The sequence below is a fragment of the Paramormyrops kingsleyae genome, chromosome 12, assembly GCF_048594095.1.
Source record: "Paramormyrops kingsleyae isolate MSU_618 chromosome 12, PKINGS_0.4, whole genome shotgun sequence".
Classification (NCBI taxonomy): Eukaryota; Metazoa; Chordata; class Actinopteri; order Osteoglossiformes; family Mormyridae; genus Paramormyrops; species Paramormyrops kingsleyae.
This window is the reverse complement of record NC_132808.1, coordinates 11263317-11278747: the sequence shown is the minus strand read 5'-3', so window position 1 is coordinate 11278747 and position 15431 is coordinate 11263317. Positions and strand designations below refer to the sequence as shown.

Here is a 15431-nt window from a genome sequence, read left to right as displayed (position 1 = left end):
GAGGCCGCCGCTCTGCCCGCGGCCCCGCCTGAGGCCACCGCTCTGCCCGCGGCCCCGCCTGAGGCCGCCGCTCTGCCCGCGGCCCCGCCTGAGACCGCGGCTCTGGCTGCCCCGCCTGCGGCCACGCCCGCGGCTCTGGCTGCCCCGCCTGCGGCCACGCCCGCGGCTCTGGCTGCCCCGCCTGCGGCCACGCCCGCGGCTCTGGCTGCCCCGCCTGCGACCACGCCCGCGGCTCCGGCTGCCCTGCCTGTTGCCTCTTTAGAGGCCTTGACTTCTGTCCGCCCGGCACAGACCTCCCTCTTGTCTCCCTTACCTCAGCGAGGCCGACAGACCCCGGGACCCCGCCTGTCCGTTTCCCGTAAGGGACGGGGACACAGGCGTCGGGTCCTGGTCCCACCTGCCCTAACCCCTGGCTCGCCCGTGCGCCCCCTGGCCGTGGCTCGGTGGCTGCCTGCGGGTCCAGCGGCTCCGGCCCGGCTGCCGCCTCCGGGCCCCCCCGCTTCGGCTGGTCGTCGGTTGGCGCCTTCCCTGGCTCCGGCTGCGCCTCCGCCTGCTGCGGCTTCCCCCTCCTGCCTGCCTGCACCAGTGTTCCCTCCTGCTCCTTCCTTGTTTCCTTTGTTGGTCCCTACGTCTGTCTCCTTGTCCCCTGTGTGGTCCCCTCCTGCTCCGGCCTCCCTTCCGCCTGTGGCCCCTGCGGCTGCCTTCCCTCGCCCGCCTGGGTTCCCTCGAGCTCGCCCTGTTCTTCCTCCTCCCTTTGTTCCGTCTCCTCGTCCCTTTGTTCCTCCTGTCTCGGTTCCTCGTCCCTCTGTGTCTTCTCCGTCCCCTCCTGGTCCCTTTGTCCCTCCGGTTTTTGCTGCTCGTCCCTCTGTGCCTCCCGTGTTCACTCCCGGCCCTTTTGTTCCTCCATTTTCTGTCCCCTCTCTGTCTCCTTTCTTTGTCTGCCTGTCCGCGTTCCCTGTCCTCTGTCAGGTTTTGTCGTTGTTCTGGTCCTTGTTCCTGTTCTGTGTCTCTGTCCTGTTTCCGGTGTCTCGTTAATGTTTTGCTTTTGTCTTCCAGATCCTGTTCCCCGGTCTCGTCCGTCGCCTCCTCTCAGGCGCGCCCGGTGTGCGCGCCTTTGGGGGGGGGTTCTGTTACGATCCGCTCCGTTCGATCCCGATGTGTGCCACGCCCCCTCATTATCCACGTGTGCTTTCCCAATCGTGCCCAGCTGTTCCTTGTTATTTCGACTTGTCTTCTGTATTTAGTCCATGTCTGAGTCAGTCTTCCCCAGATCCGTCATTAATGTTTAATGGTGTCTTGGTCCCGTCCTGTCCGAAATAAACCCTTTTGCTTTCATTTTCGGCTTGCCTCGCTTGCTTCCCGGCTCGCTCGATCACCCAGCCTGACAACTGAATCATGAAAATGTGCTATATGAAATAAATATGAATATATTAATAAATATTGAGGTAAATTAAAGACATGCTTTCAAACTGAAAGAAAAAGTAACACTCCAAATAAATAAATAAAAAGTTACATACAAAATGAATTATAATAATAATTATATAATTATATAATATTATAATTATATATAATATTAATTATATAAATGTATATTATATGTGTAGTCTCCCACTATATTTGCTTCTATTTTGAAAACTTTTTTCTCTCTCCATAGGCAGAGGTTGACCAAACTGTTTGTGTAATCTATTAACAACGCTCATTATATACCCGTCTTTTTAGGCAAGAACCAGATAATGAGTGTCACGTCATGAAATGGTTTTAATACGAAGGGAGCTGTATTACGTGATAACAAATTTAATAAAAACATCGTAAGTTAGGCCTATAATAGTAATGATTTCATTTCAAACAACAAATATATTATATAGAGAAGGTGAGCAAAGTATCAACAGAGCTTTTTGAAACTCCGAATCAGTAAAACACTGCGTCGCAAAAAGATTCACTGTTTCGAAGCGCTCCAGTCGGATCCCCCCGGAAAATCGCACCCTGTGCCTGAAGATAAAAAGAACTGAAATCGAATGCATTCCTGATGGTAACAATCATGACATTAAACATTTGGGTCGGACTTGCGTGTATTTTTGCCACATTATTTTAACCGCTTGATGTACTGCTAATGTTAGCGTCCTCTCAGCCTTGTCGACAAACATACTGCTGTTCTTTCTCCAATGCAGAATCTAATCAACAAATGAATTACTTTATATTGAGATGAAAACATGTACTGTAGTGTATTGTATACATACCTTTTCGCTGTCTGTGTTTTAAACGTGCATTTGAAGTGTCAGCGTTGTCCGTGCACCGCGCTCTCTCCAGGCAGCTTGCGCTCTCCTTGTAACAGTATCACGTGTCAAAACAAAAGCACGTGCTTTACAGCGATTTTCGCCTATAGAGGCGGCTCTTGCCATAGATATATATGTTGGCTCTCGCACTGTATAAGGACAACGGACCGTTCTCAGCCGCTTCAGCTCTGACGCAACCCGGAAAAACTATTGGCGTGGATTTTTGCCGATAACCGATAGTTATTAAACATAAGGATGTTCATGGAATCAACTATCGGTGCCGATTAATCGGCAAAACCGATACATCGGTCGACCTCTAATGTATATACGTCAACTGTTTGTACTGTTTGATTTCTATGCCATCGGACTACATATTGCATCCTGGTTTTTTTTTTAAAGATAAAGTATCTAAACCCTCTCATGGTAACCTCCAGTGTTTGCTGTAAGATGAAAAGTAAATACCACTTGCTGGCTTCCTATCAACAGTCTCCCTACTTAACCACTGTGAATATTTAAAAAGTTTGGATTTTTAATTAAGTGCTGTAGTTGTAAGGTTGTAGGTTGCTGGTAATTCCAACATTTCATTACTGTTTGATTACATGGAAACTAAAATAATGTAAACTGAAAGGTAAATACAGTATCACATCATGGTCACTGCGCTGTGTTTGGTGAAACCCAGTAATATGGAGTATTTAAATTAATACTGTCACTTCTGTATGGATCACGTGACAATGAGGAGACTGAAGCATTGTCCCTTACTGATCCCAATGGACCAAACACAGAGGAGGTAAACAGAGGAACAAGAACTCTGTGATTCTCAGGGTTCCTGTCATTTACTCCACTTTGGATCCAAGGACACAGTTACCTGTCAGTTTTTACAGTGCATTTGTGTAAAAGAATGAGGAAGTTAACTTCTCAATGAAAGTCTGTATGCATGAGAGTTGGAGTATTTCATTCATGCTATAATTTTTGGGTAACATTTAAAAATATTTTGTCACATTAAAACAAGTCCTTTTACCTGGTAGATATAGTAAACACAATTACATGGTGGCTACATTACTTCTTTGATGAAAAAATAATATAAAATCAATCACCTGACACACTTTTGCAGGGATCATGTGAGAATCAAGAGATGAAGGCATCATCACCTGCTGATCACAATGAACCAAGCGCAGAGCAGGTATTACTGGGAGAGAAGAACACAGAAGTCTGAAGGATCTAAAGAGTGTAATTCTATATTTTTTGCCTACAGTCTCAAGTTTTCCAGATCTTGTTCAATCACCAAATTCCTGGGTTAGTGGTCACCAGATAATGGAGGATCTGTTACAATTCATTTTATCTAAGGACTTGAGCGACTTTACTGGGCAGCAGATAAGCTTTTTTAGGACAAGCTACACATGTATATAAGCTAAACTTCATCTACAGAGCAGCACCCTGGGAGTATATATAGTCAGTCACCTCAGGATAAAGTCAACTGTGAAGATCAATACAGGGTCCTTCATGTCATCCTATTTATTCTGAACTGAACTCTATATTATGCTGTTGTTACATGTTACCTTTCACCTCAGAATATCTGTTTTGCACACAAGCTTATATAGTTCATTTCAAGAGACATTGTTTACTTATTTTAAGGACAATCTTCTAAAACCATTTCTATGCAAATATTTACATATGATGATTATCTGACTCACCTTTGCAGTGTTGTTTGCATTGTTCAAATGTACAGTGTTATTACCAGTATTCTGAGTAAATCCAGAAACTTTCCTATGTAAGTATTTGTGTATCATATGATGATTATATGACTTACCTTTGCAGTGTTGTATGCAGTGTTGATATGTACAGTGTTATTACAAATATTCTGAATAAATCCTCCCTGCTCACAGTCCCTGCTCAATCATATTGTGACACATTGTGTTTAAGCTTGACTGCCTGTTCCTGTAATTGCCCCTCTGCTAATTACAACAGGGTTGTCAAAATTCATGGACACCCAGTCATTGAGCAAAAATATTTTGAATGCAGTGATAATTAAAGGGGCGACATGGTGTCACAGTGGTTAGCAGTGTTGCATCATGCCTCTGAGTTCAAGTCTTTGCCATGAAAGTGACTCTTGATAGAGCAGTAAATTTTATTCTGTCCCTGTCAAGCCATTATCTTTTTATGAGCTCTGTGCTGTCCAGCGTTTCCAATGTTCCTCTGTTCCCAGAATGTGCATGCCGATGATCACCTGACTGCCCTCGTCTAGCATCTCCTAGCGGGTTAGGACAGCTCCGGAGCTCTCCTAAATCCTGCTCGACTTGGGAGTACTTTCCTTGAATATTCCTAACAGTTGGTCCAATATTGCATCACTCTGGGAATTTTGGGCCTGCTTTCCTACTCTGAGATGCTTTATAAATATGGGCACCAACCTCTTTTCTCTGCAATCGTGCCCATGTGAAGCTGCTGGACCATGGGAAGCTCATTTCCACAATGTTTGGCAGAATCAGGAGATCCTGATTTTCCAGACTTTGACATGTCCCTGGGTCAACATGAAAGGAACTTGTATTTTACTTCTTTAACCAATCACAGTGTTTATTGTATGACATCACCACACTGGTCCATTTTTTTTTCTCATTTTCAAACATGACCATTCAGGTGGGGGTGGTACATGGCTCAGTGGGCTAAGCCTCTGTACCTGTAAACCGAAGGTCAACAGTTGAAGCCTTATTATTTATTGTTGTTGTCATCATCATGAAATAAGCATGTGCCCTTACACTGCTCTGTATGGTCTTTGCAGGTAAGCATGCTCCTATGTTCTGTATCTATGACATGTCCCTTAACATACGGCATACACAATAAAACAGGCAAATCTATGCACCTTGTCACTTAACAGATACCACTGGTTTCTCTCTCTCTCTCTCTCTCTCTCTCTATATATATATATATATATATATATATATATATATATATACACTCACCTAAAGGATTATTAGGAACACCTGTTCAATTTCTCATTAATGCAATTATCTAATCAACCAATCACATGGCAGCTGCTTCAATGCATTTAGGGGTGTGGTCCTGGTCAAGACAATCTCCTGAACTCCAAACTGAATATCAGAATGGGAAAGAAAGGTGATTTAAGCAATTTTGAGCGTGGCATGGTTGTTGGTGCCAGACGGGCCGGTCTGAGTATTTCACAATCTGCTCAGTTACTGGGATTTTCATGCACAACCATTTCTAGGGTTTACAAAGAATGGAGTGCAAAGGGAAAAACATCCAGGATGCAGCAGTCCTGTGGGCGAAAATGCCTTGTTGATGCTAGAGGTCAGAGGAGAATGGGCCGACTGATTCAAGCTGATAGAAGAGCAACTTTGACTGAAATAACCACTCGTTACAACCGAGGTATGCAGCAAAGCATTTGTGAAGCCACAACACGCACAACCTTGAGGCGGATGGGCTACAACAGCAGAAGACCCCACCGGGTAAAAGAGGCTACAATTTGCACGAGCTCACCAAAATTGGACAGTTGAAGACTGGAAAAATGTTGCCTGGTCTGATGCCTGGTCTGATGAGTCTCGATTTCTGTTGAGACATTCAAATGGTAGAGTCAGAATTTGGCGTAAACAGAATGAGAACATGGATCCATCATGCCTTGTTACCACTGTGCAGGCTGGTGGTGGTGGTGTAATGGTGTGGGGGATGTTTTCTTGGCACACTTTAGGCCCCTTAGTGCCAATTGGGCATCGTTTAAATGCCACGGCCTACCTGAGCATTGTTTCTGACCATGTCCATCCCTTTATGACCACCATGTACCCATCCTCTGATGGCTACTTCCAGCAGGATAATGCACCATGTCACAAAGCTCGAATCATTTCAAATTGGTTTCTTGAACATGACAATGAGTTCACTGTACTAAAATGGCCCCCACAGTCACCAGATCTCAACCCAATAGAGCATCTTTGGGATGTGGTGGAACGGGAGCTTCGTGCCCTGGATGTGCATCCCACAAATCTCCATCAACTGCAAGATGCTATCCTATCAATATGGGCCAACATTTCTAAAGAATGCTTTCAGCACCTTGTTGAATCAATGCCACGTAGAATTAAGGCAGTTCTGAAGGCGAAAGGGGGTCAAACACCATATTAGCATGGTGTTCCTACTGTAATAATCCTTTAGGTGAGTGTATATACAAAATATGTTACCACATTATTATATATTTATATTTATGTAATATATCATTGCTCATTATCACAACTAATAACCTGGCAGCAACATTCAACTGCATGATGATGTCTTACTATTTTTTAGCTCCTGTATAGTTAATTGTAGCGTTTTTAAATTACAGGTTTGGCCAAAAAAGAGAAGTAAGTAGACCTCTTTATGTGTGGTGTATATACATTTCCGATGAAATAGTAAATGTAGAAACAAATCCATCCATCCATCCATTGTGGTGAGCCTGGCACCTGTCACAGGAAGTAGGGGACAGGGGACACCCTGGGCAGGATGCCAATCCATCACAGAGCAAACACACATTCACATATGATGGGACATTTAGAGATGCCAGTTGGCCTAACCTCATGTCTTGGGACTGGGTGGAAACTGGAGTATCTGGGGAAACATGGGGAGAGAAAGTAAACTACACAGAGCCCAAGCCGGGAGGTGTGAGGTGCCAGTGTTACCCACTGAGTCACCACGTAAACTACACAGAGCCCAAGCCGGGAGGTGTGAGGTGCCAGTGTTACCCACTGAGTCACCACGTAAACTACACAGAGCCCAAGCCGGGAGGTGTGAGGTGCCAGTGTTACCCACTGAGTCACCACGTAAACTACACAGAGCCCAAGCCGGGAGGTGTGAGGTGCCAGTGTTACCCACTGAGTCACCACGTAAACTACACAGAGCCCAAGCCGGGAGGTGTGAGGTGCCAGTGTTACCCACTGAGTCACCACGTAAACTACACAGAGCCCAAGCCGGGAGGTGTGAGGTGCCAGTGTTACCCACTGAGTCTATGCTATTTTTTTTTTTTATCATCATGTCAGTTACATGGACATCAAGATACATGATTATTTTACTGGTTACGCTTTACATTAACTGCACCTTCATAAAGCATTCATTAATAGAACATTCAGTCATAATACATTCATAATGCATTTATAGAACACCCATAGTCAGCATGTATCTATACCTTAGCATCCTAAAAAACCTTACCAGCTTTAATATACATTAATAACAAACATTATCAGATTAAGTGATTATAATGTTGGTTATTATCATAAAATTTTTGTTTTTAGTGTATATTAAGGCTGTTAAGGTATATTAGGATATTAAGGTATACTTACATGCTTCTTATGAATGCTCTATAAATGCATTATGTAGGGACACTGAATGTTCTATGAATGCATTATAAAGGCATCATGAAGGTGCAGTTAATGTAAAGCGTTACCATTTTACTTAAAATATGATATTGCTCTGTTGTAATAACTGTCATATTTTTCTTAGATTAAAAAAACTATTCATCCTTCAGAAACCCAAAGATCCTGAGCCAGACCAGGTAGGTACCCAAGATACTTCTGCCCCTCTGGTTGGTGTCCTGGGGCCTGTTTCTCTACATCAGTCTGACCATCTTCCCTCAGATTATTATACATAATTTTGTCTATAGCTAATCTGCGGCCCTTGTGCTTTTCCTCCTTCCCTATATGTATGGAGTCTGTTGAGGTAGAGGAAGAGTCCTTATTATGACTCCCGCACACAGGAACATGTCAGTACATTCTCCATGGTCACGAGCCCCTGATGTTAAGCACAGTTGGTTCTCAGTGGTCACTGTAATGGGATACACTGTCAGGGACAGTACTGTAGATTACAATTTGTTGGTTGAAATTAATATTATGTAAACAAAGATAAATAGTACTTAGTGGTCCCTGCATTAGGTGTTTGATGAGCCCCATTAACATGGACTTTTTAAGTTAATACTGTCACTTCTGTAGGGATCAAGTGACAATGAGGAGACTGTTGCATTGTCCTCCACTGATCACAATGGATCAAACACAGAGGAGGTAAACAGAGGAACAAGAACTTTGTGATTCTCAAGGTTCCTGTCATTTACCCCATTTTGGATCCTGTAATACTGTCACCTGGCAGTTTTAAATATGTGTTTCAAATGAATATGCAGGATAGCTTCTAAAACTGCATGAGTGTTGAAGTATTTCATTTAGTGCTAGAATTGTTAGGATGTAAGCTGTTCTTTTTTGTTAACGTACTTTAAAACTCATGCACACTGAAAAGTAAATAATACCAAAAAGGTCATTGCTGTATGTTACTTGTTTCACAAAAACTATCGATGTGAGGCATCAACACCCGCTGATCACTATGAACAAAACCGAGAATTTAATGTTTAATCAGAAGAACAAATGTTGATTTAATATAACTATGTAGTTCTTTTGACCAGTTTTGGGCTGGGTATAGGTAGGGATATGGTACTGTTTTTGTGTTAGGAAAGGTAACTTGTATATACGGTTTCAGAAAATGGATGGATGGTTTGTACTTGATTTTTATGCTTGAGCACTACAAATTGTTAGATAAAGTACCCAGACTCTTTGATGGTGACTCCAGTCCTTACGTCCTTCAGTCCTGGCTTTCACTGACTTAACTTTGTGGTGTCACAAGCATTCCCTTGTTGTAATATGGCTTCACCTTCTGCCGTTCACAGGTTACAGGGAGAGGATCACAGTCAGCAGATTATCTATGATATGTTACAGTTCATTTTCTTTCATTTGCTGGGTGGCAGATTAATGTTTGCTTGTGCAGCTTGTCCAAGAAAAATGTATCCACAGAGACACTTACTCAGACATGTCTATGGATAAAGTCAACTGGGAAAAGCAATGCGGGGCCTTCATGTCACCCTATGTTTACTAAACTCTCTATATCCAGCATGTTGTTGTGTCCTTGTCGGGATACGTCCTACTCATAAAAGATTGCTTGCTTTATTTGAGCAATGTTCATCAAAGCAGCATTAAAAATATTTCTTGATCTGTTAATCAAAAACATTGACTAAACTGTTCAAAATCATATGAGGTAGGCATGTGCGATTGGACGATATACAGTATATCGGATGACGAAATAAAATCGTCTTTCGTTTATATTATATCATTATATTATATTATGATTCATTATATCGTTAAATTATGCTCTATTGTTTATTTCCTGGTGAATGACTGTTTGCAATATTACACGCCACTACATGGAAAGTGGCACTTGTTTGGAATTGTTTATTGGACCTTATTATCTGTTACCCGCAGAAGACAATCAACAAATATACACAAAGATCCACAAATATTTAACTATCCACAAACATGTACTTTTAAATTTGTGTTGTGTAACATCATATCCACAAAACTACCATTTATTTATACACATTTTGCACATTTGTGGATCACGTCCTGTGTATTTGTGGATTGCATTATTATTTGTGACTTCCATCCATCCATCCATCCATTTTCCAACCTCCTTTTCGTTTGCGGATTTTTGTCCAGTTGGTACCACGATGGAGCCCCTAAGAGGTCTGGGTGGGAAAATATTTTTTGAAATATTTTTGTGTTCAAAAACGCAATCACAATACTTTTACATCCCACTACACTTGCCCACTTGCTATTTGCCACATTGTGACTGCATGGATAAACCTAAATAATACAGGCATTTACTGTAAATTGTGGTTTAAGTATTTAATTGTGGGGGACAATGTACACTGTGCAACTTTAATATTATGTGTTTTAAATGTATTAATAATTATGTAACTTCACGTTTAATAACTCAGCTGTCTTGCTTAATGTCACTGGTGGTGAATGGGCACATTATTAATAAATACATATTAAAACACACATATGAAAGATACATGGTGTGCATTGTCCCCCATAGTTTAATGCTTAAAGCACACTTAACTGCACATGTCTGTATTATTTAGGATTATACTTATTAGTGCATTCATTCCATCTTTTGTACTTTAAATGGACACAGTACAGTTATTATCAATAACGGAAAAGTGTATTAAAAGGAAATGCAAAACTATTGTGAGGGAACTCAGCTATTTAAAAAAATATTTTCCCTCCCAGACCTCTTAGGGGCTCCGTATACCGCAGCTGATCTGTAGAAAAAAATCACAAATACCTCACTACCCACAAATATGAATGTTTATTTGTGTTGTGTAAAATCATATTCACAATAATATAGAATGATTTGTACACCTAAAATGGATTTTGCACATTTGTGAATCACTTACTGTCTATTTCTGGATCATGGTACTGTACATTTGTGACCTCAATTGCTCCTTTTGATTTGTGGATCTAGCAGCTAGTCTATAGAAAAAATCCATAAATATGACGTGCAGCCTTAATATATATCATTATCGTGATATGAGATTTTGGTCATATCGCACAGCCCTAATATGAGATGAGTTTTCTGTTGAAACTCATTCAATCACTCAAATGTGAATACCTTCAGGATGACCTTCTAGAAGTCATTTGTAATTATGTATGTATTATTGGTGATCATCTTTGTCTTTGTTGTGTTCTTCACAATGTCATAATGTACATAATTATCTCATTATTCTGAATAAACACTCACAGTTTGGTTTTGTTTAAGGCTCCATTAAGGTCATTATGATACTTGATGGTTTTTGTAATTACCAGTGGTAAAGCTTGCCAACCAGATTAATTCACATTCGGAGGAGCCCTATTTTCTGATGTGCACCACGACTTCCCAAGTCACATGCATGCACATACGTATAAGTGCGTGGAAGCGCGGTCAGTAACAGAGTTACTGTGAAAAACATTCTACTATTACAAGGTTGCCAACTCTCAGGCATCTGGTGTGACACACTTTCTCTCATGCAAGAAATCTTGTGGCAAATCTATACCATTCCATTATAAACCTATAATTACCTACATCAAAAGAACTGGGGTCATTTGCAACAGACTGTAAAGAGTCCACTTGTAGAGTCTTGTTTCAGCCAAATGGTGGTTTATTGAACAGTAAAAAATAATATAATGTAATACAGTGTAGACATACACAGGGTACTGAAAGGCAGCTCAAATAGGAATTAAGGTCAGTTCTTCACCCCCCTTTATTCCCCAAAAGGCCCCCCAACAAGGTGCTGTGTGTAGGTGTGGTGAGTAAATTTGCATATTGCTGATCTCCTGGAGTGTGAGGACCCTGAGGCAGGGATGGGGCAGGAGAGGACAGAGACTTTCTGACGATTGTAATTCAATTGCTTCCTTATCACCCTGGTGCTGACTTCCTCACTCTCTTCCTCACTTCCCCCATGATCATAATTTGATAACCCTGCCTGTATTCAAATGATCAACCCAGAACATTGGGGCATCTTTACTACTTTTCCTTACAGGACTATTTACAAGATAATAAAACTGTCACGCACATGTATGCAAACTGATCTTGAGTTGAAAATCTCACGGCAGCCAACTGACCAAAGTTTAGTAGCCTAATCATAACAAACAAAAAACAAAATCACAAAGTGAAGGGACACAGGTAACACCTTTCTGCTTCTCACACACACCCCATCGAGAATAACACATCACTTGAACAAAAAAGCTGAGCATTATTCAGCTAACTTGCTTTTTATCCACAGTGAAATAAAACCACTGTCTGCAGCTCGTAACTCATTCTCTCCCTCCGTCCCTCTCCATTTCTCTGGCAGGGTTGTTTCTGTTTTGACATTCTTACTAATCACCCCAAAATGCTGAATTAATACACTGTTTATTTTGATTTTGTATAGACCTTTTTCACAACTTCCGCAAATTTTGACCGGAAATACGTAATCGTAGGAAATACGTTTACTTCCGCCGGTTTTAAAAAAATGGTGCAAGCAGTGACCTCTTCTTCTTGCAGTGTACCGGGCTGTGCTTGTAATGCCCAAAAGCAGCCACATCTATCTTTTCATTCCTTCCCTGTTAATGGTGAAATTCGACGTAAATGGATTCAGGCTATCCGGCGGGATGAAAGACCATACTTCACAGTTAAAAAGGGGAGCATTTTAGATTTTTTTCAAATTTATTTTTATTTTTAATGTCACAGCATGTCCTCATTAGTGTACAACAGGAATAAATGCTTTCTTTTTTTTTCTTTTATTTTGCTGCCAGGATGAGCCGGGTTCCCGTCCCGGCAGCCCTGGCTCCACCATTCCTGGTTCATGACCCCTCAGCTGTAGCCTCCTTGGCTCCGGACCCTCCTGTTTCAGTCTCCCCGGTTCTAGCCCCCCACGTTCCTGTCTCCCTTGTTCCTGACCCTGCTCCCATATCCGTGGTTATCATGGCCCCAGTTCCTGTCCCCGGGGAGGTCCCAGATGGCCTAACCCCCGCTCCTCCCTCCTTAGTGGAGCTGGAGGAGGGGCTCGAGTGATGGGAGAGGAGCAGTCAGTGGGGAATAGACTGAGGAGAGTATCCAGCTCCTCTAGAAAGTGGCCTAGGGGGCCAGGAGGGCGGTAGACAACAATGATAAGAATATTGAATGGAGAGGAAACTGCAACTCCATGGAATTCAAAGGATGAAATGTTGAGCTGGGAGAGAGAGAGGGGTGTGAAGCACCAGTTCCGAGGGAGTAACAGACCTGTGCCACCGCCCCTGCCAGTCTGGCGTGGAGAGTGAGAGAAAGCATAAGCAGAGGAGAGAGCAGCTGGTGTAGCCGAGTTCTCTGGGGATATCCAGGTCTCAGTTAGAGCCAGAAAGTCAAGAGAATGGTGGGAAGTAAGGGCGGAAATTAAATCAGCCTTCTTTACAGCAGACTGGCAATTCCAGAGGCCGCCCAACACCCGACGTTGGGACTGGGATGACAGGGGAGGGTAGATAAGATTACTGGATGTGCAGCGCCTGGATGTTGGATGGGATCTTCTAGATCTGAGATAAGTGGACTGGGATAGGTCTGAGGCACATGTCTGCAGTGATGGTGTGAGTTCGCAAAATTGAGAATAGAATAGAAAAGAAAGGAAGGATTGAACGAGTAGTAACAGACCCAGACCTACACTTGATTGGCTACCTGAAACTACTGATTAACAGAAACTAGCAGACACTACAACAGTTTCAACTGAGTCCAAGACAGAAAGTAAACAAAGACAGAGTCCTACCTTACTAGCAGAGAAGAAATCCAAATCAGAGCTTGAAGCACACTGAGTACTGAGCTGGACTCACCTTCAATATAACTCAGTTAGTCCCGCCCCTAATTTACACCTTACACTGTGACATCAATAAGTTATGAATGTATTTTGAGGCGGGAGAGGGATCAGTAGTATCGTATAAATTGGCCTTAAATTTTCGTCATTACTGCCCATTTCTATGCAGATGGGCGTGGGGACTTTGCATATCTTCTCAACATTTAGAGTCTACATTTAACATTTATGGTCTGTCAGGAGCTGCTGTCACTCATGTAGCGGCGTGAGTATTTTGGCTTTTCTCACGCCCTATTGGGTCATTGTAGTCCAGGGCGGGGCAGTACCTAATCGTACATAAGTTGGCGTCCGGAAGGGAATGGCGTCTGAACTGAGGCGATTTGGCAAGCCAGCTGTAGTGGGGCAGCGGGGCTACATGGTTAATTTGCGTTTCCCCTACTGTTGCACGGAATAAAGTGGTTTGTACCGCGGGATGCTGGCGTATGCAAAGGTTATTCTCCTGGTAAGCCTGTGCGAGTAACATTTGCTGCGGTCCAATTAGGGACATTATTCGATGTGTAAATTGACATTCTTTGGGTCTGCAGTCGATGGAGTTGTAGGAGCAGGTTCATGCTGCCGTCATCTGCCTGCGACAGGTAATATGTACTCATTTGATCTACTGTAGGGGTTGGCCAAATGTATAGTGTCTATGCCTGATTGTGATAATATGTTCCAGGGTTATCCTGGGGCGCTGGACTTCGCTGCTGTTTTGTTTTATCCCTGTGATGTGGCTTTAGTAATGCTCCAGTAATCATCGGCGTGCGTTGGGTCATCCGGTGTCGATGGAGGTCGGGGTGGGAAATAGTTTCCTGCGGGCGAGCAATAGTCACATTGTTTCAAGACTGTGGATTCACTGCGGATTTGGTTTTATTTCTCTGGGCAGCATATGGCTTTTCCTTAGAAGAAACAGAATGTTGGACTGGATTTAGAGACACCAATATGCCGAGCAAGATACATCTGCCCTTCTGGTTGGTGTCCTGGGACCCGATTCTCTACATCAGTCTGACCATCTTCCCTCAGATTATTATACATAATTGTGTCTGTAGCAGATCTGTGCTCTTCCTCCTTCCCTGTAAGCATGGAGTCTGAGGTAGAGGAAGAGCCCTTATTATGACTCCAGCACACAGGAACATGTCAGTACATTCTCCATGGTCACGGGCCCTTGTTAAGCACAGTTGGTTCTCAGTGGGCACTGTAATGGGATTCACTGTCAGGGACAGTGGATTGCCTGTTTGATGAAATTTGTCAGTGTGAAATCATCTGACACTTTTGTAGAACTCGTGTGACAGTCAGGAGATGGAAGTCCTGTCACCCGCTGATCCCAATGGACCAAACACAAAGAAGGTAAAACAAAGAACAATGTTGATATAATGGACAACATCAAAGGTCCTTACATGCTGATGCCTGTCATTTATTAGCAGAGTGATTTTAAAGTAGGAATCAGGCTTTTTACACTTTCCGTGTATAAACATTATCATTTTTGTAGGGATTACATGACAATGAGGAGACTGAAACATTGTTCCCCACTGATCCCAATGGACCAAACACAGAGGAGGTAAACAGGGGAACAAGAACTCTGTGATTTTCAGGGTTCTGGTCATTTACTCCACTTTGGATCCAAGGACATAGATGGAGGGATCATCACCTACTGATATAAATGAACCCAACAGAAGAGGGATTACTGGGAGAGGAAACAGAAGTCTGAAGGATCTACAGACTTGAGGGACTTTGCTGGGTAGCAGATAAACATTTCAGGGACCAGCTACTCATGCATATAAGCAGTATATTACTGGGAGAGTTAGGGCATACTCACACTTGGCCCAGTTGCATCGTATCACGCCCGAACACTGGCATGGTTAGCGATCACACTGGATACATACTGTGCCTGAGTCCAGCTGAATCGTACATCAGCCCACCTCTTCAAGTGGGCCCAGGCACGGTTCAGTGTACTATGTCTGGTCACGGCATAGAGTAAT

General features: G+C 42.9%; 1 protein-coding gene across 1 annotated transcript in view; it reads left to right on the top strand.

Moving 5' to 3' along the window:
• The window catches only part of LOC140593640 (uncharacterized), a 53338-nt gene extending 49183 nt beyond the window's left edge, over positions 1-4155 (top strand). Inside the window, exon 20 of the mRNA XM_072718686.1 lies at positions 3385-4155. Within this exon, the coding sequence (XP_072574787.1) occupies positions 3385-3486 (102 nt within the window). The 3' untranslated portion in view covers positions 3487-4155. The remainder of the gene's footprint in view (positions 1-3384) is intronic.
• The last annotated feature ends 11276 nt before the right edge of the window (positions 4156-15431 follow it).